This window comes from Bactrocera dorsalis, chromosome 2, assembly GCF_023373825.1.
Source record: "Bactrocera dorsalis isolate Fly_Bdor chromosome 2, ASM2337382v1, whole genome shotgun sequence".
Classification (NCBI taxonomy): domain Eukaryota; kingdom Metazoa; phylum Arthropoda; class Insecta; order Diptera; family Tephritidae; genus Bactrocera; species Bactrocera dorsalis.
Window position 1 is genome coordinate 28,497,420 of NC_064304.1, and position 26,116 is coordinate 28,523,535.

General features: G+C 38.0%; 1 protein-coding gene across 6 annotated transcripts in view; it reads left to right on the plus strand.

Annotated features, from left to right (window-relative positions):
* Positions 1–26,116, plus strand: part of LOC105224912 (cytotoxic granule associated RNA binding protein TIA1) — a gene marked incomplete at its 5' end in the record, with an annotated part of 124,461 nt that overhangs the window by 58,761 nt on the left and 39,584 nt on the right. For all 6 annotated transcript variants that reach the window (XM_049450487.1, XM_049450488.1, XM_049450490.1 and 3 more), the window contains 1 exon segment: positions 23,280–23,367. In XM_049450487.1, the coding sequence (XP_049306444.1) occupies positions 23,280–23,367 (88 nt within the window).

Sequence of the window (26,116 nt, forward strand, 5' to 3'; positions counted from 1 at the left end):
CAAATCAACCAAATTTAACTGAAGTCATCATTCTGCACACTTGCAAACATATCTACGTACACACATATACAAACAAACGGGATGTATATCTGCGCACAATTGGCCCAAATAAAAGGCCAATTCAAATAACAAAAATTCCTTAACAACGACAAAGTGATCAAAGTCATAAGTCAGACGCCCAAACATGTCTATTTAAATATCCTTGACACTCCTTTCTGGCCTTCTACCACACACACATTCGCAGCGAAATGAATTGAGTCGCATTGAACCCAATCGAAGGTCCTTAACGAATTCCTTAACGGCATAAGCGCGGCGCAATTGAAAGGTTCGCTACAATGGCAGATATCTGACAGGCACCAAAAATGGTAGAAATACAACAATAGCAAGAAAAAACTTGCGCTCGTGCTGCATCCTCAAGGTACTTTCGGTACGTGAATATCTCAGTGGATTATTAACAATTCAAGACAGTGTAACGTTGTAAGTGTTCGTAAGAAGGTATATGTGTATGTGTGTGCGCTTACACAATAAAATATGTACGCCCATGCTGTGGCAGACAAATTCATATTTGCTATTTGATGTGAATACAAATAAATTGTTGATATTCATGCAACGCGAATGTCGCTCTGTATATGAATACATGTGTATGATAATGTATATGTGCTTGTGTGTATATCGGCTACCTTTCTACCAAGGTACCCACGCGTTTTTGATTTTTTGCTGACGACTGCGAAAAGCAAAAGCAAGGCGAACGGCCTGTGGCACATGGGGCATGGCGAATAAATCCAAAAGTGCGGTCTTCGGATTGTATTTCATGCGGCAGAAATGGTCGTAAATCCAGCACAGCAGTTGGTACATGCTACCTACTCACCACACACACAGGCACACTACCGCAGGCTCACACAGTTGCTTGCGACTTTATGGCCAACAACTGCTGCAAAGTAGAGTCGAGTAGAGTGTCAGGAGTGGTGTGGAGTGCGGAGTCTGTGGACGTGGTCAATGCAGATGTCGATTGCTGATATGTAACGCCTTTTATTGCCGCAATTGCTTTTGCTATTGTTGTTGCTGTTATTGTACGGCGTAGTATTTGTGCGCCTGTGTGGCTCGGTGAAATCCATAGCTCTCGAAAATGCTGGCTTATGGTACTAACGGTAAATGCTGCACAAACAAAAGCAGCCATAACACTCATACTATGCCCGCACACACACGCGCACTCATAAGCACCAGCCATGGCAACTAAGCTGCTGCGGAATGCTTTGCTTCAGAACTTACAACAACAGCTAGATATATGTATATGTGTGCGTGTGTCTGCCACATTTTTGGTGCGAATGTCGTTAGTTATGTACACAAAAAGGAAGTGTGTGGCATTTACCGGCTAACTGATGCGTATCGCTTGTGTACGTGCCACACACAAACTTTTGCATATTCATCGATTCGTTTCGGCTCAAATGTGTGCCAGTCGCCTTAGCGGATATTCTTCATTTCCCAGTCATCGAATGTGAAAAATTACGAAAGTTGCATTGACCGCATAGCTACGACTGATAGATGATATGATGATGCAACCCTACCACTGCCACTACCGAAATGGGGCACCCAAGGCAGTCGAAAGCCTGCCTTTAGGACCCCCCAGGAAGTCGAGGGGATTAGCGGCGACTCAGTAGCTTCGACACTGTAATAATATCGCTCACTAAACTAACGCACAAATTTTGACAACAAACACACGCAGCCACATGCATGCGCCTGTGGCCATTCACATGTCTGTATGTAAGTATAGTGACTCTGGCGTTTGCATGTTTTAACTTGTGGGCAAACGATAAATTTGTGGGTTACAATTTTTGGCCATTTTAGTTGGTCAATCGTACGCTTGGCTGCGTTTGTATGCACGTACATTTATATACATATTCGCAGTCATACATATATGTGTGTGTGTATTTGAAGGAATTTTTGGCAGCTTCCATGAAGTGTGGCGCTCAATTGATCTCATATTCACACACTAGCAAAGCTGTGAGCCGAAATTACTGGATGTGCTCTTTGATATCGTTGTATCAAATATAGCGCACATACTATGTATATATATATATCTGCGTTCGTGCATGTAACTAATAGTCTTGATGTGCGCACGCAATAAATTACATAATATATAGCTCGGAATTTCAGTCTACTGTTGTGATTTTTCACTTCGACCCATAAAAAGTTAAATAGAGCATTTTGCCTTTTTATTGCCTGAGATAAATCTGTAAATGTGTGGCAAATTATGGGAACTACCGTACTTAAGGCTTATGATGTTTGCTTTCATATTGTACGTATGATAATTTTTATTAAGAAAATTTGTTTCGAAAAATATTTTTTGTTTTTATCTTACAATCCAACTTTCCCAAATGGGAGCTTGAATTTTGAAGCTTAAAAAATATGTTTGTTATATTATTATCATAAGCTGTCTTCGATGCGCCATTTCTCGACCCGTTCATGCTTCCTTCTCACAAAAAATTACATGCTAAAGCAACAACAAAGTTAAGAGGTTGAATTCGTACAGGAGAGTATGGAAGTACCTCACAAAGTTGTATAGCCGCTACCTACAATTCTACCAGGTTCGTTTGGCATACTTAAGATTAGTTTTACAATTCTGAATGGTTGAGATGTCAAATTCATATATAACGCTTGTCAAACAGCGTTTTTTCCAATATCAGTAGAGTAACCATCAGGTATAACTTGCCACCACGAATATGGAAATTTAATAAATTGGAGTTTTTAAAATGGATGTGCCCCTTGATCTTTCCAAACCAAATTATTGTTTCTAAATTAAACCAAAGTTTCCTTTGCCATAGCTTTGATAAAGGAGTAAGAAATTGATTAGAGTTTCGAAATAATTTTGCATGAGACATTTGTGCAGTCTTGTACTCCAGGTCATATTTTCTCCCCCAGGCTCTATTCGAGACATCTTATATAAAGTTCTTGTCATAATATACTGTCTAAAATTTTACTCAAACTTATATCAGCTATATTTTGAAAGGCTTTATTAGAACAGAGTACTTTTTTAAGTAATAGTACTTATTTAACAAATTAAGAAAATAGAGATAATTCCTCTTTAAAATTAGATAGGAGATTTAATTACAATTCAAAATTTATTTATGTTTCATTTATCTTATTCTGACGAAATAGCTTGTTGTGATACTCCTAAATTTCCTCGAAATATACTCACGGTTATTTCGCATACATGTCTTGATCGTTTGCGAACGTGGTGCCAATTATTTTATTGAATTCACAGTAAAAATTAAATTAATTTCTCTATACAAGCAGTGGAGCTCAAATTCCACAGAATTTGCACAATTTACAGTTTGTAGCCTGTGAACTATTAGATTCAATCTAAAAGCATTTAAAATGCAGCTAACAGAGTGTCCTTAAAGTGCATGTAGAAATAGATATTTATTTGAGTTAATTACTTAGCATAAAAATATGCAAAGGCATGTCTATATTAGGGTATCCGTTTTTTTTCTAAGTTAATAGTTTTTCTTGCAAATGCCGCTGTCATTTCATTTCAATTTAAACAGCAGCTAAATCGTATTTATTTTTCCTTTTTTGATATTTTGCATTAAGCGATTAAATCTACATCTTTGAAGAAGTGATATTGTATTACAAAATTTACTCTTCTACAAAAAAATGTTTCCCTGATTTATTTAATAAAAGCATAACATTAAAATTTATGCACAGTTAAGGTCAGGCATCAACTTAACTGCGCAACCAAACAAGCGGTGTATACTATACATTAGGCGTTACTCATGCGACATGATGTACTCAAATATGTGAATAGAGTACTTATACGGTTAACTTTAACAGCGTATATGAATTAAAAATGATTATAAGATTTATAAAAAAATCATTTATATCTCTTTTGTACGAAAATTATTTTTAGAATACCACAATTTCAAAGTAGTAGATTTATTGGGCTTAATAAAAAAATGTATTGCAAAAAATCAAAAATCGCATATAAAAAATATGTGAAAAGTTAAATGATTTGATGGTGATATAAATTGAAAATAAAGTGCTTATTTACGAGTATGATCATTTTTAGTGCAAAGAACTGAAACTACATGGGGGAAATAATGGACACCTTAATAATATATAGTATTGTATATGGCATGCAATTAAAAATAACACATACAGTGCCAAAGGGTTACAACTCTAAAAAGAAGCAGCACTTCCGAAGCCAGGAACAACATATGCTAATTAAGTGATTTGGTTGGAATATATAAAGGTGTATTCCACACAAAACTCAGTATATAGAAATTTGTATATATATACACTTTTAAATACATTAAAATCTATGCTTGCCTTTGTAGCTTTGTGTATGCAGTTCTATAATAAACTAGTATTTGAAGTAAAATGCTTGACTTACTTAAGATAAATAAAACTCAAGTGCCTTTCTATAACGGTAAAACTGTATATTAAAAAAATAGCTCAACCAAGATAGCAGGTTTAGTAGTTAGACATAAGAAAGTGCTTCAAACATGCATACATACAGTTATATAAGCACATAATATACCCATTTATTGCTTTCAACGCTTGTTTAGCAATTAAATTTTATGCAAAATATAAAGTAGCTGCAGGATTAAGCTCAGAAAGGAATCATTTGCCGTTACGAGTATACTTCAGCGGTTACCTAGCTGCTTGCTTAAATTTTTCTCCTCGGCAACTAGTATTTATTTCGCCCGCTTTTGCATAGTTTAAACGATTTAAGTAATTAAGCACACATTCAATTTCTCAAGACAGCCTGCATATGTGATTGCGAGTGTTTGTAAGTGACGACGGCGGTGGCGGAAACTACCGCAACTAACAAACTACAAAGTACACATACACATAAACACAGTGGTATAATTTTACACGTTGAAAATCTGCATAAGTAACTAACAAAGTTAGTAAGAAGAGCTACCTTTTGTAAACACACTCATGCATATAAATACTCGTATGTTAAAACATAAATAAGCGCAAGTACAACAGGCTTGAGGTTTGAGGAGTGCGCAATAAGCTTTGCAGAGGTAGGAACAACTCAACGCAACTCAACATGATGACTGCATGTTATGGTTGCTTGGTAGCATGTTAGTTACAAAGTGGAGTACTCAGCTCTTGCTGCAGCTTTAGTGCAGACAGGATGTGAGCAGGAAGAACAAAAGGATGAAATTAAAACTTGCACTAGACTAGGCTAAAGAAGAGCTTACCGAGAGAAGACGCACACACACACACGCACGCTAGTGTATAGTGCTGTATTGCCATTATAACTTATACAACGGCATATTCATATCTCTATGCATGCATGAGTGTGTGTGTATTTGTGTGCGCAGTGATAGCGGCGAGAGTTATGCATTGCCAGCAAAGCTGAAGACTTTAATGAATAAGCACGGATGGCTAAGTTTAACAGCACAACACGAGTGAGTAAATACGCGTACATGCAGCCAGACATACAAACATGTGTGGGTATATATGTATTAGGGTGGCCCAAAAAACATATTTTGTCTTTTCAACAGAATTCATGCAATAGAGGAGACTTAAATGTTTTGTTTAATAATATTTAATCGTTTTATTAAGTTAGAGTATTATTTTTTATTATTTTAGGTTTAACGGATTAAAGTTCCGTATTTCGATGCTTTACTATAAAAAAAAAACCTTAAATCGTAAAAGGGTAAGTCAAAAAATATATATTTTTTATTTTTTCACAACATAAAATAACTTGAAAGAAATTAGGTTTTCACCACTTCGCACGATATTTACGTAGTATCTATATAAAAACTAAAAAGTTTAAGAAAATTAATTAAAAATTTTTTTGGCCCACCCTAATATATATGTTAAGGTATTAAACGCAGGTGTTTGTTTATATGGCTTTGCATATAAATAGGCATTCATTCGTGTGTACAAGTTTTGTCGACTGTAGTTACAATGTGGTAGCATAATATACTGTGTGTTGTTTTTGTTGTTGCACCACTGTACGTATAAATAAAATCTGCAAAATAAACACTTGTAAAATTTCGCTGACACACTTTGGTTTACTCGCACATACATACTTACAGGCTGGACAGCAGTGCTGCTGACTGGCACATTTGCATATTTACACACACACTCTCTATGTAGAGGCATACACATATTCACATACCTAAGAGTGCGCAAAGGTCATGCATGCAAACAAACATTACTTATACAGTGTTTTGTGGCAAGATTATATTTACTAGAAGGCTAATAGTGAGTGAATTAATTTGAAATTTATGAATTGGAATTAGGAAACATTGGCTTTACCGCTATTTTTACATTCAGAAAATATGAATATCAATAAATTTTAAAAGTAGTGTTTACTAAAAGTATGCATTTCTTACAGTTTTCTATCGAATAAATTAAGAGATGCTGGGTAATGGGATTGAGGAACGTATTAAAGTTATCTAATAGCATAAATTTGAAAAGTGGAGATAAAACTCTTACTTGAAAGCGATTTTCATATCATTTTCATACATTCGTAGAACATTTCCATGTGTCCATATTACACATTTCGACGGTGTGTTGCAAGTTCTAAACGCCTACGAACAGCTATAGAATTTTATAAACTATGATTTAATGGTAGAAATCTGTTTCAATGAATTCGCCTTTGAGCTCGATTGCTATATTAATACATTTTCATTGTTGTTAGACTAAAGCTAGATTCCATTTAACACTGCACTCAAATTAATTCAGGTATTTTCTAAATTAAAATTCATACTTTCAAAGATGCTTCAAAACATTCGGTCCCGTACCACAGTGACCAATAAAAATAGGTTTACATACTTTTCTAGTCTACTGTTTTTGTTGTTTCTTTTTATGAAGCTGTTTACACTACACAATTCTATTTGTACAAACATGTTTCTTTATGACTTTATAAGTACACACACACTCACACACACACACATACAATACAATAACACCACATGAATATCCAACACTATATATTCATAAAGCATTTCATTTGCATTCGCCTCCACATATTCAACAAAGTACACGCTGTTGCATCTCTCACAAAGGAAGCATAAAATTGCGTCGGGTTGAAATATAAAACGGAACGCTTAGAAAAAAAGCCACAGCAATAGAATTTATGATTAATTTATAACGTACCGCTGTAAGTAGCGGAAATGCGCGCTGCCGCCGGGTGGGTCGTGGCCCAGTGAGGGTGATTTAGACAGCTGTGGCGAGAGTGGCAGTAAAATCGCGGCTAGTGCGCCGCAAACTATGCAATGCACGGTATAAGTAAACAAACTTACACATATACATAACTATATAGGCATATATACAGATGTGTTTAATGGCTATGGCCTGCCACAGTGCTGCACGTGGTGCTCGCGTCGCAATGTGTCTACGTATACAGACGTTTGTGTGTGTGTGTGTGTGTGTGAATTGTAGTAGAGCGGCACTGCAGTAGAACTAAATTAACTCATTAGAAAGTACGCAATGCGACCGCGCTGTAAGAGCGCCACAAATCAGGCGGAAGTAGCCGTCAGTCTAGCTGCAAGGCTTTGGTTTAGCTGGAGTTAAGTGTGTATAAAAATGGTTTATACCATGTAAATATGTACATAAGTATTCGCACACATATACTTGTAATTATGTATTCTTTTGCTCGTTTGTTAAGAAACTACATATATGCGTGCTCGTTTGAGTGGCCTGGTAGTTGTTTGGTAAAGAAATATTGCTATAAGTCAATGCTGATATAATGTTTTAGTTCGAAAAATAAACTGAAAATCTGGAAATAATATTTCCGAGAAAGGCTTTTAGATATTTTTGTTTAACCCTTCGTTAAGGCCACTAGGTCATACAGACCGAGGCGTTTCAATATGTGCGAGGTATGATAATTAAGTAATGAGACTGATTCCATAAAAACCGTATATTTGAAAATTATTCTACAACTCTGTCATACCCTTCAAAGTAGTCCCCTTGGGCAGCTATATAGTGATTCCAGCGCGTTTTCCATGCTTTGCAACATTTCCTGCCGCCTGGATGTCCGTAATTGACTCAAAATGGTTTCCTTTGAGCAAAGATTTTGTTTTAGGAAACAAACACACGTCTATTCAACTTGACGCAGCAGGCGAACTAAACAAGCTAGAGCGATGGAACATATATCAATGGAGAGGGGAGAGATGCCGAAAAAAGAGAGAGGAAATTTTTAGGTCACAGGTTTGCCACAAGCGCGGAAATAAAATCAGTCTCATTACTTAATTGTCAAACCTCGTATAAAAGACCAGTGCGGTCGTTTTTTTCTCGATTATAAAGAAATTTTATTAGTGCTCCATTTTACGAAAATAGTTCAGCTAGAGCGTATGTACTTTTTTAGCATTTCTTAAGTAGTTTAAGAGCCTTTAAGCCACCTTTAGTTCTTATTCTTATCGCAACTTATCGCAGGAATACTCCCTTGTTAGGTTATTTCGAAGATTTCTTAGGTCACTCAACTGACATAACCCCTTAAGAATCCACTTCTAGTTTTCTTAGGTTATGTATGTATAATATTATGCTAACTCAATGATTTTAAAATGAGGTCTGAATTTGAAAACCTTTTATGTTACCAAATTCATTTAACTCAGTTCTATATATCTTGATCTGTTTCTAAAATGCTCACAGCTATAGAACATCGATCTATCCTCAACGCATGTGCCACAACATTTATTTGTGATAAAATATTCAGTGAATCACTAGAAAATTAGTAAAAAAGCATGTTATCTAACTGTATCTGATATTGCATAAGGTGCTGTAGATAATACAAGTATGCAAAGTTGCTCTCTTGTGTGAACTCCTTTCTTTATCTTCGCTTTAATTACCAACATGCCTTTCATTCATTCCTGCTTAAGTCAGTCAGACGCGTCGTCAATTCGTCGCACTTTCCTCCATCCAACCTTCGCATTCGCTATTTGGCTTTAATTAGTAGCGTTGTTATCATTAATTCTTATACTACTGCGGCTGTGGCGGCGCAGCGCACCAACAACAGTGACTATGGTTGAGCAGTTAGTGTAAAAACAGATCCCGGCTTACGTCGATGGTGCGCCGGAACGCATTGGCAATGCAGAGGCAACGCGTTGCCGAGGTTGAAGCACCTCTGATGCCAAAGCCACAATCATGAATTTTTCATTGGCAAAAGCAGACAGCGGCGTTGATGTCGTTAAAAGCCGGCACGAACAGAACAATAAAGAGGAAATGCTTTACGGAAAGCAATGTGAGGGGCACATAAAGAAGTGGAGTAAAAAGAGGAGGCGAAACGCGCCATTAAGAAAACATTCACGACGGTTCGAGAAAAAGGCGCTCTTAAAGGGTAAGAGCGGGTGGTACATGTTGCTATTTGCCTTTTTAATTGTTGCCATTCTTCTATGCAGCGTGGTGTTGTTGTTGTTTTTGTGCTACTTCTTTTATTGGCATTCGTTGTAATGGCGAATGCGGTTGCGGCACGGGTAACGCACACCTCAATTGCCACTTACTGTTGCCCGCTTGCGCCGCGCTCAGCAGATAAAAACCATAATATGCGTTTATATAAGTTTGTATGTATGTATATATGTATGTATGTATGTGTATTCGTATATGTATGTATGTGCATGTGTGTGCATGTTAATTTGCTATGTATGTAGAGCATTATGTGCTTGTAAGCGACAGCGTGCGTACACGTGTGTTCTGATTGTGCAGCAGGCCGCGCGGTGTGGCGCAGAGAAAAAGGGAAATTGAAATTGTGGCTGCGGAAGCAATAAAAGCCGCAGTTACGAAATTTGCGCAGGTCGATTGATTTACAATAATGAGTCTCATTTGTGCCCGAACGACGCACAAAGGCTGGGCTCAGCGGCAGTGTGGTGCCCCGACCACTAGCATGCCTTGCTTTTACTCAATAATAGCACTAGCAGCAACAAAAACAACTGGCGCCCAATCGTTTCACCTTGCCAGCGCACCGACATTCCCGCGGGTAGGCAATTCATTTTTCATTACGCAACCAGAAAGAACAACAGCAACACAATGACAACAACAACCGCTTGCTGTCTGGCAGTTTGCTAATGAGCACGGTGAACTGCCGCAGCGAGATTTGGTTATGTCTTTTCGTTGGAAAAGCAATAAATGCTGTTGCTGTTGTTGTTCACGGCTTAATGGTTGGAGGATGTGGATATTTAAAAATTCAGGTTAACTTAAAGTTAATGTTATTGCTGCCGTTCGGCGAAAAGTTGCTGGCGCACGGAATGCGTTTCATGCTTTTATATCTCAGCTACGATTTTGTGTATGTATGTATGTGTGTAAGTGCGAGTGCCTCTTTATGTAATTATGTTTTCAAGTGCTCAAAGCGGCCTACGCTGGCATGCGGCTGGGCTTTTGGTAGCACCGTGCCATCATTAAGAGATGAAAGAGCTTATTATTTACGTTGATTGTTAAAGATAAAGATGGTATACTTTTCAGTTAAGGCAATTAACTTTGCAATGCCGGAATGTAATGTGATTAGAATGAATGCTTAAGAATTTTTCGCTTTCAATTAAATTAAGGAAGTTTTGAACTTAAATTGTGACGAGATTTTTTAGCGCGTAAAATAATTATATGAAGGAGAAGTTGAAGATGTTTACCTTATAATCTTAATGGATAAATATTTTCAATTCAATTTTCAGCACTTAAGTGACCAGTAAAGTTTAAATTAAAATAAAAAAAAAAATATTAAACAAATTTGGCCTCAATCAAGGAGGCGGTTATTTTGGCTACTACCAATATTTCTTTGTAGCCTACTCTCCCCCACAACAAAAATTTAAGTGCTTAAAAAGTAATAAATTGAAATAAATTGCGTAACAGGCCAAAGTTCGGTGTCATCGATCAAGTAGGGCGAGTTTAACGCATTTGGTTTGCTTCCGAACGGCTTCAAATACAAGTAGTTGCAATGATTCCAAATGGTTCCAAATAATTCCAAATGGTTTATTTCTAAATAACAATATTAGTAAGGCAATATACATTTATAAATAATTACATTATTGATAATTACTTACCGCAGTATGTCCTTCCACTTCCCTGGCTGATCGATGAATAAACTGAAACACGATATGCACTGGCATATATGCACAAAGGCACTTGCATTTACCGTGCAGATCAGCACAGCTAGGATAGAGGGAAAACATACTGCAGCTTACAAACAACAAGTATATAGTATATGTAAGCCCAAACTAATTAGAGCTCGCGCCTACCTGCTTATGCTTATGCGAAGAAGGGGAAATGGCAAATATACAAATTGCACAAACAAGTAAGCAGAAGCTTTACAGTTGGAATAATGTATATAATATGAAGTTCGCGACAATTTAAAGAGAAATGAAAATGAAACATTCAACTGTAAAATAAACATAGAAATTGAATTTACAATATTTATATGTATATGGGCAAGGGTTGCCAACATCCCCACCCCCGTGAATCAACCAGATTCACCACCATCAATGTCCAGAACGGCTAGTTTTGAGACTGCTCTCTGTTTAACTCCCGTGGAAGTTCGTATGTCTGCTCGTCGTACTTCGCCATCAGTCCCAGGGTATACTTTCTCCACTCTACCGCGGCACCATTCTCGTCGTGGAACGTTAGGATCGCATATAAACACCAATTCTCCTTCTTTCAATGGCTTCGTTCTACGGCACCATTTCACACGGCGAGTCAATGTAGGTAAATACTCAGTAATCCACCTCTTCCAAAAATGATTTCTTAATTGACGAGCGATGCGCCACTGCTTGCGTAGCATACAAGTATTTCCCAAGTCAGTGTCTGCTATAGGAGTCTCGGGCGTGTTGTCTGCTCCCAGAATGAAATCGTTAGGAGTCAGAGGCTGTTCTTGATCGGCAGTGATAGGCAGATGCGTCAGTGGGCGAGAGTTAACGACGTTCTCAGCTTCAATCAGGAAACTAATCAGAGTATGCTCTCTTGGTGAAACTTCTTTTAATGTGTGACGTAGAACTCGCTTGACACACTGTACCATTCTCTCCCACGCGCCACCTTCCGAAGGGTTAAATGGGGAATTAAACACCCACTGGATGTTTTTCTGTGAAAATTCACTTTGTAAGCGACCGCAGTCAAACACTTCTGCAAATCGTTTTGCTTCTCGGTCGGCGCCAACGAAATTCTTTCCATTGTCGGACCTAATTCTTATGGGCGCACCACGTCTATTCACAAAATTACGTAAAGCAATAATACAGGAGTCAGTACTCAAGTCGTGAGCCAGTTCTAGGTGCACAGCTCTCACTGTAAGGCACGTAAAGAGCGCAACCCATCTCTTCTCGGTACTGCGTCGAACAGTCACCGTGACTGGGCCAAAGTAATCAAGGCCAGTGTAGCTAAACGGGCGTACGTAGGGAGTAAGTCTGTCCGACGGAAGCGGTCCCATCCAAGGCGCTGACGGGGTAGCTTTATTCAAACGGCATACATTGCAACTGGCGATGACGTTGCGCTACACACTTCTTAGTCGTGGCACCCAATAATTACGGCGGATCTCACCAATAGTAGCTTGGTGGCACATGGCGCTATGGTGATGTAACACCAATAATTTTGATTTTGATTGGAAGCCAGCTGGCGGCGTCAATGCGTCCCTGTACTCGAAGAACACCTTCTTCGTCTCTATATGGTGAAAGATGTAACAATGTACTGTCGTGGGCAATGTCGTGACCATTTTCAATAGACTGGAACTCTGCTGAATACACTTCGCATTGTACTATGCGGCATAAAAGGCGTTTAGTATTGTCCACTTCTTGGGCTGTTAAACCATAACATTGATTTGGCTGTGTACGACGACGGCAATGGTTGACAAAGCGTAATACCCAGGCAACGGTTCTTACCAATCTTTGAAAAGAAGAGAATCTATTAAAATCAATAAAATTACAACTCACGATGACTAAAGCGTATTTGGGCCGAAGCTCTTCATCAGGTTCATCATTTCCAGAAACTGTTACGTCTTCTGAAGGCCAATCTTGCTCATCCTGGCGTAAGAAAGGGGGCCCCAGTGACCAACGTGCTGTTGGATTAAAATTGATACAATCATTTGCTCGCGTCGCTTCATCGGCTACATTGTGCTTAGTGGGTATCCATCTCCAATTTGATATGCTTGTAGAAGCCAATATCTCTGCTATCCTATGCTGAACGAAAGGCTTGTAACGACGATGGTCACTCTGTATCCATTTGATGACCGTTTTTGAGTCACTCCACAGGATATAATCTTTGATGTTTAGAGAATGTTCGTCGCGGATACACTGCATTAGGCGAGTGCCCAAAACCGCTGCCTGAAGTTCGAGGCGTGGCACGGTAAGGGTTTTCATTGGCGCACATTTTGTCTTTGCACAAACGAATGCAACATCAAATTCACCAGATATAGATTGAGATCGAATATAAGCAACGGCGGCGAAGGCATCTTCACTAGCATCAACAAATATGTGAAGGTGAAGTACCTGAGGTGCACCATTTCTGAAATAGTAGCGAGGTATGGCATACTTGACAATCTCGGGTAGTTGTTTACGCCACTTTGTCCAAGCAGCGTTTACGTCGTTTGGCAATGGGTCGTTCCAGTGGACATCGTGTTTCCAAAGCTCACGCATAAGTAACTTGGCCCCAATGACGAAATGGCTTAGAAACCCAAGAGGGTCAAAAATCGACATGACGATACTTAGAAGTTCTCTTTTAGTAGGGCGTCTCTCCCCATTTATCACCGCTTCAGAAACGTTATGAAATTTTAGTTGGAAGCCAAAACAATCTGATGATGGCTGCCAAAACAAGCCTAGTACCTTCTCACCAACGAAACCTTCTTTTTTACCAATCGATCGTGTAACATCAGTACCACCAAGCGCGGCTAACACTTTCGAAGAATTGGATGTGAAGTTGCGAAGCTCGAACCCAGCATCCATATGAATCGCTCGGACCTGCTCTGACACGGAAATCGCTTCCACTTCCGAACTGATGCTATCAACGAAGTCATCGACATAATGGTGGTCCAATATTGCTTTTACTGCACGGGCCGTGGTTCCGTGTTCATCTTGGTGCTCCAACGCGTTAACTTTTTTTACATAATTTGCAGCACATGGTGAACAAGCAGCACCAAACGTCATCACGCACATTTCGTAAACATCCAGCTGTTGCGTAGCATTACCATCACGCCACAGGAACCGCTGTGCACATCTGTCATCTTCTTGTATAAGGACTTGGTGGAACATTTCCTTGATGTCTCCACATACAGCAACTGCGCCCTCACGAAAACGAAATAATATCGACGGCAATGGGCGATATTCTTGTGGACCCTTCAAGAGCTGTGAGTTGAGGGAGATTCCACTTACCTCAGCAGCGGCGTCAAAAACCATACGTAGCTTTCCGGGTTTGTTGGGATTAGCAACGGCAAAGTGTGGCAAATACCAAGTTGTGGGTGTACACATAGCAGCTTCTGCTGGCGGCAGTTTTCGTGCGTACTTCTTTGTGACGTAAGAGTCCATGATGTTCTTGTATTCGGCGGCAAAATCTGCATCACGACTCATCCTTCGCTCTACACTGATTAATCGTTTCAACGCCATATTGTAGCTATCAGGTAAATTAACTTTGTCACTTTTCCATATAAGACCCGTTTTAAAACGTCCGTCTACGCGGCATGTGGTAGACTTCAAGACATCTCTGGCACGGATGTCCTCCTCACTCTCTATCGGCGGTGCAGCTCTAACACCAAAACTCTCAATTTCGAAAAAGTTAGATACCATATTGTGAAGTCTCTGATCAGCTTGACTATTTACGCATAAACACGCTACTGGGGACGGTTGTGTAGAAGATGTGGGGCCGAATACAACCCAACCCAACTCTGTATTAGCAATGAATGGCCCGTGCTCCTTTACCCTCACAGTCGTCGATGGTAATCCCAAATGGCAGTGGTTAAGACCAATTAACAGCTTGGGCCTGACTTGGGCGTAAAGTTGTACCGGTAGTTGGCTTACGTGTCTATATTCATGACCCAAATCGTCTCTGCTTAAACTCTGTACAGGAAGTTGTAGGTTCGACACAGCATACACGTTACGGAGTTTGTGCTGTTTCTGCATACCGGCGCCACTGATGAATATGTCCACTACAAACGTTGATTCCTGCGCTGCACGTCCTCCAAACCACTGTACATTTAAAGATTGCTCAATTCCACGCATTCCCAAGTCTCGAACAAGAGCACTGTCAATCATCGTTATGGATGAACCTTCGTCCAGCAGTGCGTATGTATCAACACGTCTGTGATTTCCGTATACGGTGACCGGTAAAATACGGAAGAGGAGCTTGCTTTCAGTGGAACTGCAACTCAGAACTGCTGATCTTGCTTCCAGTGATGTCTGCTGGCTGTTGAGTGAACGATTTGGTGATGTAGGCTTACGAATACCTTGTATATTCGTAGCGGAGAAAGTTGGAGTTGACTGTCCTGACGAATTGGAAATGTTCTCCGCGACTTCATGTAAGAGTTTATGATGCACTCTCCGGCAACCATCAATTGAACATAACCTGCGTCGATGACAATTGCTTGTACAGTGGCCTATATTGAGACACGCAAAACACAAACGACGTCGTTTCACTTCTGCCCATCTTCTCGGCACTGAATATTCTACAAAACGCGCACACTCTGCTACCTTGTGTTGCTCCTGACAAATTGGACAACTCACTGATCGTTGTGGCTCAACTGTATGTAGAACCATGCGGCACTTCGAATCCTTATAAGGGTCTTCACAAACCGTACAAATTATATTAGCTAATTTTGATAGCCAATCACTAAAATGTTTCACTGTTGCATGTGGCGCTGCGAAGCTGGCCCATTCAACACGTTTGCTCAAAGGCAATTTTGAGACAAGTTCGTCGAGTAACGTAGGATTTGACAAATGCAATTCACCACCATGAGCAGATTGTAAAAATACACAAATATTACATACCTTTGTTGCAAACGGTATTATTTTCATCATGGCATTTTCCGAAATAGGTGCGATTTCCTTCACCTGGCACAGCTGGCTGCGGATCAACTGCTCGGGGCGCCCAAATCTAAATTTTAATAAATCAATTATATTACCGACGTTGTCCGGGTGGATTAGCAAGGACTTGACCGCTTCACGTGCGTAACCTTTCAGGCACTTTAACAAACGTTGATTGTTCTCATAATTGCTATATCCATAAATTGCAGTTGACTCTATGTAAGCCGTATAAAATATTGGCCAATCTTCCGGCTTTCCACAAAATTCGGGCAATTCCTGCAATTTTCTCGGCAAACTCGATGACTGTGTAGATGTTGCACTTGTATTAACAAACGTAGGCATTGTCGTCGAATTAGAATGGATCGAAGGCGTAAAAATAGTTGAACTGTACATGTGGTTTGCAGCAGCGGTACTTGCTGCAAATAACGGCGGCGTGTAACGGATATCGGTAGGTTGCGACAACGGTACTGTACAGTTGGCAATAGCTGGCTGCTGCGATTCCGGCAATTGTGTTGCTATCCTCGACGAAACTTCGGCGGCGACATTATTGTTGGATGTACCCACGTTGAGCGTTTCACCATGTGCCCGGGGCTGAGAGGCCGATAAACAGGTCTCAAGCATGGCGATTCGTTTTTGGAGAGCCGCAATAACATTTTCCTGACGCGCAATGGCAGCGGCTGACGATGATCGAGTGGTGGCTCCGGTGGCTGTAGGGGCGGCTGGTAAATCACTGGCTACATTGATGCACTGCTACCCTGGCTGGGTTTTGATGCTGATGACGTAGAAGCACCGCTGTCCATATTTGGCAAATTAACTGAAGTCTGGCGGCGAGGTGATTTACCCATCGAATCTTCAAATTCCACAAACCAAATAGGCAAACAATTGGAATGCGAAATAAAGATATGTCATCGATCAAGTGGGGCGAGTTTAACGCATTTGGTTTGCTTCCGAACGGCTTCAAATACAAGTAGTTGCAATGATTCCAAATGGTTCCAAATAATTCCAAATGGTTTATTTCTAAATAACAGTATTAGTAAGGCAATATACATTTATAAATAATTACATTATTGATAATTACTTACCGCAGTATGTCCTTCCACTTTCCTGGCTGATCGATGAATAAACTGAAACACGATATGCACTGGCATATATGCACAAAGGCACTTGCATTTACCGTGCAGATCAGCACAGCTAGGATAGAGGGAAAACATACTGCAGCTTACAAACAACAAGTATATAGTATATGTAAGCCCAAACTAATTAGAGCTTGCGCCTACCTGCTTATGCTTATGCGAAGAAGGGGAAATGGCAAATATACAAATTGCACAAACAAGTAAGCAGAAGCTTTACAGTTGGAATAATGTATATAATATGAAGTTCGCGACAATTTAAAGAGAAATGAAAATGAAACATTCAACTGTAAAATAAACATAGAAATTGAATTTACAATATTTATATGTATATGGGCAAGGGTTGCCAACATTCGGAGAGCTGAGTATGATAGAAATTGGACATAATGCTATCAAATTAGCTGGTTATGTTAGTTGAAGGCATTGAAATTTTAATAAATATACAAAACTCAAATCTCATTTTAAACAATATTTTTTAATTTATAATATTTTTTTAATTTATCAAAAAATATTTTCAAGTGGCAATAATTTGTAACATTTTACATTTTTTTCCTGTATAAATATTCTGATATCTGAATAAGTCTTTCATAAAAATTGGTATCAAAATATGGACAGCTAAAAATGTAGCTACAATCCCATAGTCCCATAAAAGATTTTATATTGAATTCAACTAATAATTCATCTTTAAAAAAATAAAGCTTAAATTTAGATTATTTCTTCTTTGAAGATTCCGACAGGTTTTATGATAAAACCGTGTTTGGCACTCAGCGAAGTATTTGGTCAAACGCGCTTGGTAGTCACTTAGTCAGTACTAGTTTGTTTTTGACGGGTGTGCATCATCTTCTGTACTTTTTCTGTTTGTAAAAATCGATAATAAAAGAAGTCAAACCATGATAATCTTTTATAATTAATAGTGTTCTACTATTGTTTTTGCATATTTAATGCTTGTTAATGACAGAGTTGCCATATTTTAATGTCAAACATAGCAAATAAAATGCCTTTAAACTATATATTTGCTTAGTTTTTACCGCTTGGGCATTAAGCTTTCACAGGATGTGTCGAGAGGTTTATATGAAAAAGTTATGTCAGTGCGTATGAGTAACCTTTTCGACAAATCAAATTTCAATCAAATTTCGAGTATAGTATTTAATATGGAGCTAGTGAATGTTTACATGCCGATTTCATTTCTTCCTAAATATATGTATATCAAGTCAAATCGATTTTGATTTCACAAGCCTACAAAGTTTAGCAAAATCATAAAAAGAAAATAGTTAAAAAATAAGAAAAAAGAAAAAATGAAAAAACGGATTGATACAACTTTAAAATGAATAAAATTAATTTTGTTTGAAGTTTCAACGTCGATTTATCAAAAAATAATTCCTGCTTTTCATTAATAGCGTCTTATTATTTTTGGCGTACAGGGCGTATGAGCAACACATATTCGATTGGCAGTAATTGGAAGCGGTATTCAATTGTATGCTTCCTAGATATTTAATATTAAAAATATATCAACTTATAGTGAGGTATTCCATCATCTATACATCTAACATTAGTCAACTAGTTTAGTTTACTTTGCTCCGTTCTCTTGTAATAAATTAATTTTATGTAACCTTTTAACCTTATTTTCAAACATAACGCACCATTTTAAAATAGTTACCACTCCACATAACAGTTTTTTATCCTTCAACATTTTACATATTTCCATTTTATGAACCTTTTAAATTCTTAACGTTTTAAATAACTCGCAATTAACTTAAAATAGTGCTCCGCATTTCCCATTTATTGTTGTGAAAAGCAAGTGAAAAGTCCTTCCTTCCTTCCTTGCCAACTTGATTGGTTACTGCATTGTTGCAAATAAAGTTGCACTTACCATACATCCAACAAACTATACAATACGTGCATTGGCAAGTGAAAAACCAGTAGCAGAACTTCTTCGGCAATTTGTATGTATGTACATACATATGTATATTGCAACAATATGAAGTTATAAATTCATTTAAATAAACACACACTAAGTTGCAGCTTGATATACAAGCGTAACTAGGTTGGCTTGCAACAACATGCGGCAAGTGGTATAGTCAAACATTTACATGTATTTAAAAGTGTGTAAGTATGTGTGTGGCATATTAATAAGCGATTGCTATCGCAAGGTGCATGAAAGTATGTTGCATGTATATATGCCTGCCACGTTTGATTGTTGCTTCCATAACTCACACTCAGACACAGCCAGCACTTAGTTCTGCATAAGGATACCGTATGCAAAAATTGCGTGAATTCATTTGAGTGAATTCGGAATTTTGCTGCATAAAGCATTTCGCTGTAACTTTCTTTATGCATGCGAAGCTTTGTGTGAGTTTGAGTATACGCGTGCAACATGCGTGAAACTACAGTTTATTGTTTCGCTTACTTCTTCGTCTATTTCGCCATTCAATTACAACTCCAACCGTTTCTGCAACTGCAAAGGGGACGCACACAGTTTACGTCCTTTTATGCAAGAAGTTGCACTTTGCAATGTCTGCGTAGGCAAGTGTGTGTGTGTGTATATGGGAACGTGCGTATATTTGCATGTAATTAGTACCTGTATGCACGCGTACAGCTATGCAAATGGGTACAGCAAAGAAAGTTGGCGATATGCAAAAGTCGCAAGCTTACAATGGCACACACGCACCCTGCAGGAAATAATTTGACTAGTGGTGGTATGATTATTGGTTTTGTATTATTTTCTCCAGTAATAGATTGAAGAAATCACACGATAAGGATTCTCATTCCTCCATCGTCTCTTGGTTTCGAATGGCTCGGATAGGTCCTTCCTTTCGTCAAAAAAAAGTTCGAAAATTTCTTGAAAGCCTTAGACCGTTCTAACCTCTTAATGGAAAGTGATCGAATCCTGATTTCTGTTTATATGTAGAAAAACTGTTCTAACCGACATTTTCAAAAGCTAAAACTCGAATATAGTCAACATTTAAGCAGTGATTTCTTATCAGGTACAATAGAGATATACTCCTAAAGGCGCATCTGTCTAGTCACACAAAAAAAGTAACCATGTCGTTTGCCAAAATAATTAGCACTATTCGTTTTGGATAACTGCTGGCGCAAAAAAATAATCCTTCAAAGGCTATACAAGTATATCTTTCTTCTATAAATTTTCTTTAAGCTGTTCGCTAACATCCCCCGTGCGATTTTCATACACGCTCATATAACCATAAACTATGGCGAGCACATGCAGACATTCAGACATTAAATTGTAACTGCTATGGTGGTAGTAGTGTTAGCAAGTGGCACGTTGGCGTAGTTTTGGATTTGTGCGCGTTTATTAACTTTGCCGCAGCACCGGCAACAGGAAGTGGGTACGACGCTCGTAGTTAAGCGAAGGCACACACCTACATATGCACATATAACTACAATATATGCATAACATGGTACATTAAGTAGTAGTGTTTGCAGATTGCCATGCACGCGCCACTACGCACATACATATGTACACGCAAACATACATACGTACTTATATAATTATGTGTAGGTATGTTTGCATGCCCATTTTTATAGCAGACGCACGTGCACAAATTAACGTTTCCGGTAATTTTGGATGTAAATGAAAATAAAGCGCCACGCACACACGCACAACCACACAAATATGTATATGTACTTATGTTCAAAGGTATGCCTGGTAGTATATGCATTTAATATCAGCGACATTAGTAGTTTCTGGCTGCTGTCAAGTGACACAAGCACTGAATGAATACTGTTGCTATTCAATATTTTAAGTACTGGGTAAGCGAAGGTAACGGTTTATTATGCATGTAATACGAAATAGTGTTCATATGCTGAAACGAGTAGGAGTTTGCAACCTGTGTAGTAAATAAAAGGGTAGTGTGTGTACATACATTCATAAAGCTCGTTTATCTCAAACTTACCTGATGCTTACTTACCAAATTTATTACAATCAATGACATTAGATATACTTCCATTGAAATCCTATAAAGAGCACGGAGGCACTATAAAATATACATATATACAAGTATATAATACATTGAAAAAAATTATCTGGAAATTGTAAATAAAACAAAATTTCTTTAATTCTTCATCATTATTTATTTTGCCGCCTTCAAAGTAATCCCCACCAAGTATCATAGCACTTCAGCTCCTACAGCGAATTTTGTTTTATCTTTTCCATCGACTGAAAATGGTTTCCATGGAGCTGCAATTTCGGTTTTGAAGAAAAATTCAACCAAATCTGGTGGATACGGTGATTGATCGATGGTATTTATTGCGGTTTTGTCTTTAAATTCGATCACAATGGTTTTCTTTTTGAAAAAAAAAATCAGTTTTATTGAGACGAGTAGAGCAAGTGAGCGTTTCAGATCCAAAATATTCATCAAAATCATACCAACGGACACGCGTGAGATGACGAGTTCTTTTACCATCTCTCTAACACCTGCATAATAACTTTGTAGCACCATATGCTATACTTTTTAATATTTTTTTTAGTTGAAAAGGTCGAAGGACGTCCAGAACGGGGCATATCTTCAACGAACTCTCGACCGTCCCTGGCTTTTTTTTGATAAATCTAAATCACCGCCTTTTCCCACATTCGCAACGATTCCGCATACAAAATTTGGTTCTAAATAAGAAATTTAGCATGATTTCAGATATGAAGGGACCTCATCTTCAAATACTAAGTGCAAAAGGGTTGCAGTAACTATAACCACGAATTGGTACAGTCAGATTGATAAACGAACCAAAAGGATCAAGCCTACATAAAAGGCACGAAAGTCGAGTAGCAATCCACTCGGCCGCGGCCACAGACAGCGAAAAATTGTGATTAGTAACGAGTTGTATATAAAGGCTCAGCATTCGTTATATATTATGTTTCCATTAACACTAAATGGAAAATATAATTGATTAGCTCACTTGTCTTGGATCTTTGAAGTTGATTTTTGAAGTTCAATTGACATTTTTCAAAGTCAGAGTCGTTACTGACTAACTGTCTATATATTTAGTAAAATTAATACTACTTAAGTTAGAATAATTTATTATTAGTGTTCAAAAGTTGCATTATTATAATACATTATGTAACTTCATGTTCAATATGCTGACAACTGCGCCGTTAAGTATGCGCCCTAAACTGACCTTCATATTTTACTCAAGAAAGTAGCGTATATTTGTTATTTAAATTTTAATATGCGTTAAAAAATGAATGCGCTGTCTGCCAATAAAGTAAATACGCATAAAGTTGTATTCTTATTATGCAAAGTTAAGTAATGAGATTGAAAGTGGCTGCAATGGTCACTCAGAGTGCTCTTTTTTTCATCCTCATTGCACATAAATTCTTCGGAGCAGTAGCCAGATGCCGAGCTTGAGAAAAGAAATCAACTTTCTGCCGCACTTAACCCGTTTTCTTCGCCATATTTTGTTTCAGCTTTCATGCGTCTTTATTACTTATGTCTGCACCGTCATTGCATTGGAATTTTTTTGCTTTCTTTTTCGTGACCCTATTTCAAGCATTGCGACAAATGCTTTAGCATTAACATTTACGTTTCCGAAATAATTCGCGACAGAAATTGAGATGAAAATAAGAAAAGGTACACAAATTTAAAGAACAACTTTCAGTCGGCTGTAATGGGTGCAACTAAAAGGGCAAAGAAAAATTATCGGTTACCATTTTAAGGCGATTTGCATTAATTTAATAAAATTGCTCAACTTTCTTTCGAGCGTCAGTGTATGTAGACATTTCATTTTGATACAAATATATATTCAAACACAGAATTTATATATTTAAAAAAATTACTAGGCACGCCCACATGTTGAGGCACATAGCAGTCGAGCGCCTCGTGTCACTGTGCTATGCGTTCCACAGCTGCTGAAGTTATTCGCATTCACTTCGCCCGCGTTGCCATTTATGGTACATTGTCTTCTCGCTTTTTTCTCTTTTCTCAGCCATTTGTCGTTCCCAATTTACAGTTGAAGATTGTTTTATGCAAATTACTTTACATTTGTATAAAATGTATGCCGAAAGTTTTCATCCCTCCATTATGTCTACTCTTGGAGGGTGAGGGGATGTAATTGACATGAGTTTTCTGTTATACTTTTTTTTGTGCTGCACAATTTTACATTTATTTTATTATTATATTCGTACAGATATATACTGAGATTGTTTGCCAAATAAAATCCATAACTAATGCAAATTTTCGATTCTTTTTTATTACAGAACAATTTCATATTTTCGTCGGCGATTTGAGCTCAGAAATCGAAACTCAACAATTACGTGAAGCTTTTACACCATTCGGTGAAATTTCGTAAGTATATAAATATATTTATTTTATTATCCAAGATACCTCATTTACTATTATGAAATATTGAGAATTTCCTTTGTGCTAACCGTACTGACATTAGTGACCTCTTTATAGAGCAGATTATTCTTAAATTTTCTTAGAGCATATGAAATGACTCAGCTCTCAGCCTGTGGCTTTCATTGCTGTTGTAGTATCAATAAACCTTGCTAAAGTATTTTTAAAGAATACTATTCACTTCTCAGTACTTTATAAAACTTGTATCCACGCCTACACCGTCATGCGAAGTGAATATCGTGGTCGCGAGAGCTTATAGTTAAAGATTGTGGCGTAAAGATAAATAAAGATCTATAGGTTGCCCGGAAAATTATTTATTAAATGCAATGCCAACAAAATTAGTTTTGATGGTCTAAAAGAGAACTTCTTAGAGGGATCAAAATGTATTCCAAATAACCTCTATCTCTCACCAGAACAAGTTAATTTTGGAATTCAAGATTTCTTCTATCTATCCTTGAATAATACTGGAATACACTTATCAATGATGAGTTGAATTTTCTGAAGCGAACACGAGACGACAAAAAGAGATTTTCTGAAAAAAATTTGTGTCGACTTGGTTTTTAATAAATATATTTTGGATGATCGGATGATCTAACTATAGATTTTATTAGGTTAAGCAGATGGCGTCTGATAAGATTCCCAACTTTGTAGCATGGACGTCTAAGGGGCAATAAGCTGTTAAAAGCTCCACAACTAGGGAGAGACTTGCCTTACTGAATCTCTTGCGATCAATTTTGGGCCAAAAGATCATGTACCGATGGTGGATGATGAATGAATATGATCTAAGTATATGTTATATTAAGTTCAGCAGATGGTGTCTGGTAAGATTCGCAAATCTGTTAAATTCTGGTAAAAACACCACAACTAGGAAGAGACTAGCCTGAAGGCAAAGAGATCACTAAATCTCTTGCGATCGATTTTGGACCAAAAGGCTTTTGCGAAAGCTCATGTACCGATGGTGGTCCAGCGCAGGCTAAGCTTCCGCGAAGCCCAGCTATCTATTAGTAGAACAAAAGAGAATACGGGAGCGACGATCCGCTCTCATTCTACCGATAGGGTTTTAGAGTGCTTTTTCTTGCTAGCTCATCAGCTTTTCTCCTGCGATTCCACTTTGGCCTGGCTCCTATACCAGTGTGATCACAAAGACACTCGAGCTACTCATAGCGAACTTAAGCACTCCCAGATCAATCCTTAACGCACTCTTAATGAATTCAAGGCTATTAATGTCGCTCTGCTCTCTGAGTGGACGGTAATTTCTCTACCTAAGCATACCGCTATGAGTTTTATTTTTCACAGGAATACTTTTACCTAAATTTATCTATATATACTTAGATTAAAATAGATCAGTCTCTTTTCCTATGCCTAAATTTATTTACAAAAAGTGTTTAAAAGTTGGAATTGGCAATAGCTATCACTGACCTTTTTGCCCAGACTCATGTTACCGAAGTTTTGCTATAGAACGATTTTCGGTTAACTTGTTACGAATCGATCCAAACGGCTTTAGAACGTGGTCAAATGAAACCGGAGTCAATTTCTATATCTGATTTCCGTCTTCAATGTTGCCCACTATTTTTGGAGTATTCTACATACTTGGCAACCGATTAAGTCAACTATCTGTCAACTATCTGTCGAAAAGCTTCAAGAAATTTCGAAACATGGAATCCTATACTTACTTACCAAAACTACACATATAACTCTCACTAACCTCAAGCCCTTACACATTCACAAATGTAGTCGAAAAATTCGGATAATCCCCATAACTTAAATATTAAGTTAAACATATGGCATTTACCACTTCCAGTAAGAGGATTTCTACCAATACACACGCAGATAAACATGTCAGGCATAAATATTTATATACACTAGTAAATCTGACTACTACGAGTGCCAACCCGGCAAACGCTTGACTTGCGTTTATTTGTCGAATATTTAACGCGGATTTGCCTGTCAACAGCAGACTGGCAGCGCGCTTCTTCAGCAACAACAACTACTATGTAGATGACAAAAGCAAATAAAGTGGTTAACATCGGCGACACCTTGCCTTGCTTTCCGAGAAGAATAGTTAGTAGTGCTGCTGTCAGCCAGTACTGAGTACGTACGACACGTCGCCAAACGCAAGCTTAGCACGAAAATCCATATGACTAGCGGCAGCTATAACGGTGCGCCTAAAAATCCTCAACTACTTGCGATTATTTCGGTACTTAACTGTTCATACTTACATACATAGTTGTTGACTTGACGGCCTAACAGGAAGACGCGAAAGTGACACCGTGTGAAGTGTTTGCCGAAAGGCTGGAGACGGCTGGTTGACATTTGCAGCGATTTCGCAACAAGCGTATGACTGTAAATGATATGTGTGTAGAATTTGGTCGACCAGAAATGTATTGTGTGGGAAAGTAAATAAGAGATTAAGTGAAAAGAAACATATTTTTTCATAAGTGAGCGTTTGTGAAAAGAACTAGATATAAGGATTTGAGGAAGCTAAGAAGTTAAAAAGGAAGAGAGTGACAAAATTCTGTCAAATATTCTTCAGTATTTAAATGATTTTTACTAAACTTTAAAATTTAATTTTGGCTTGAGAAAACTAGAGTTTTTAAATGAAAATAGAAAATTTAATTTAATTGTATTTTTCTTGTTCAAGAATTATGTTGTATTATGGATAGCAGTAGTTTTCGAGATTAAAGGAAATGGTTCGACT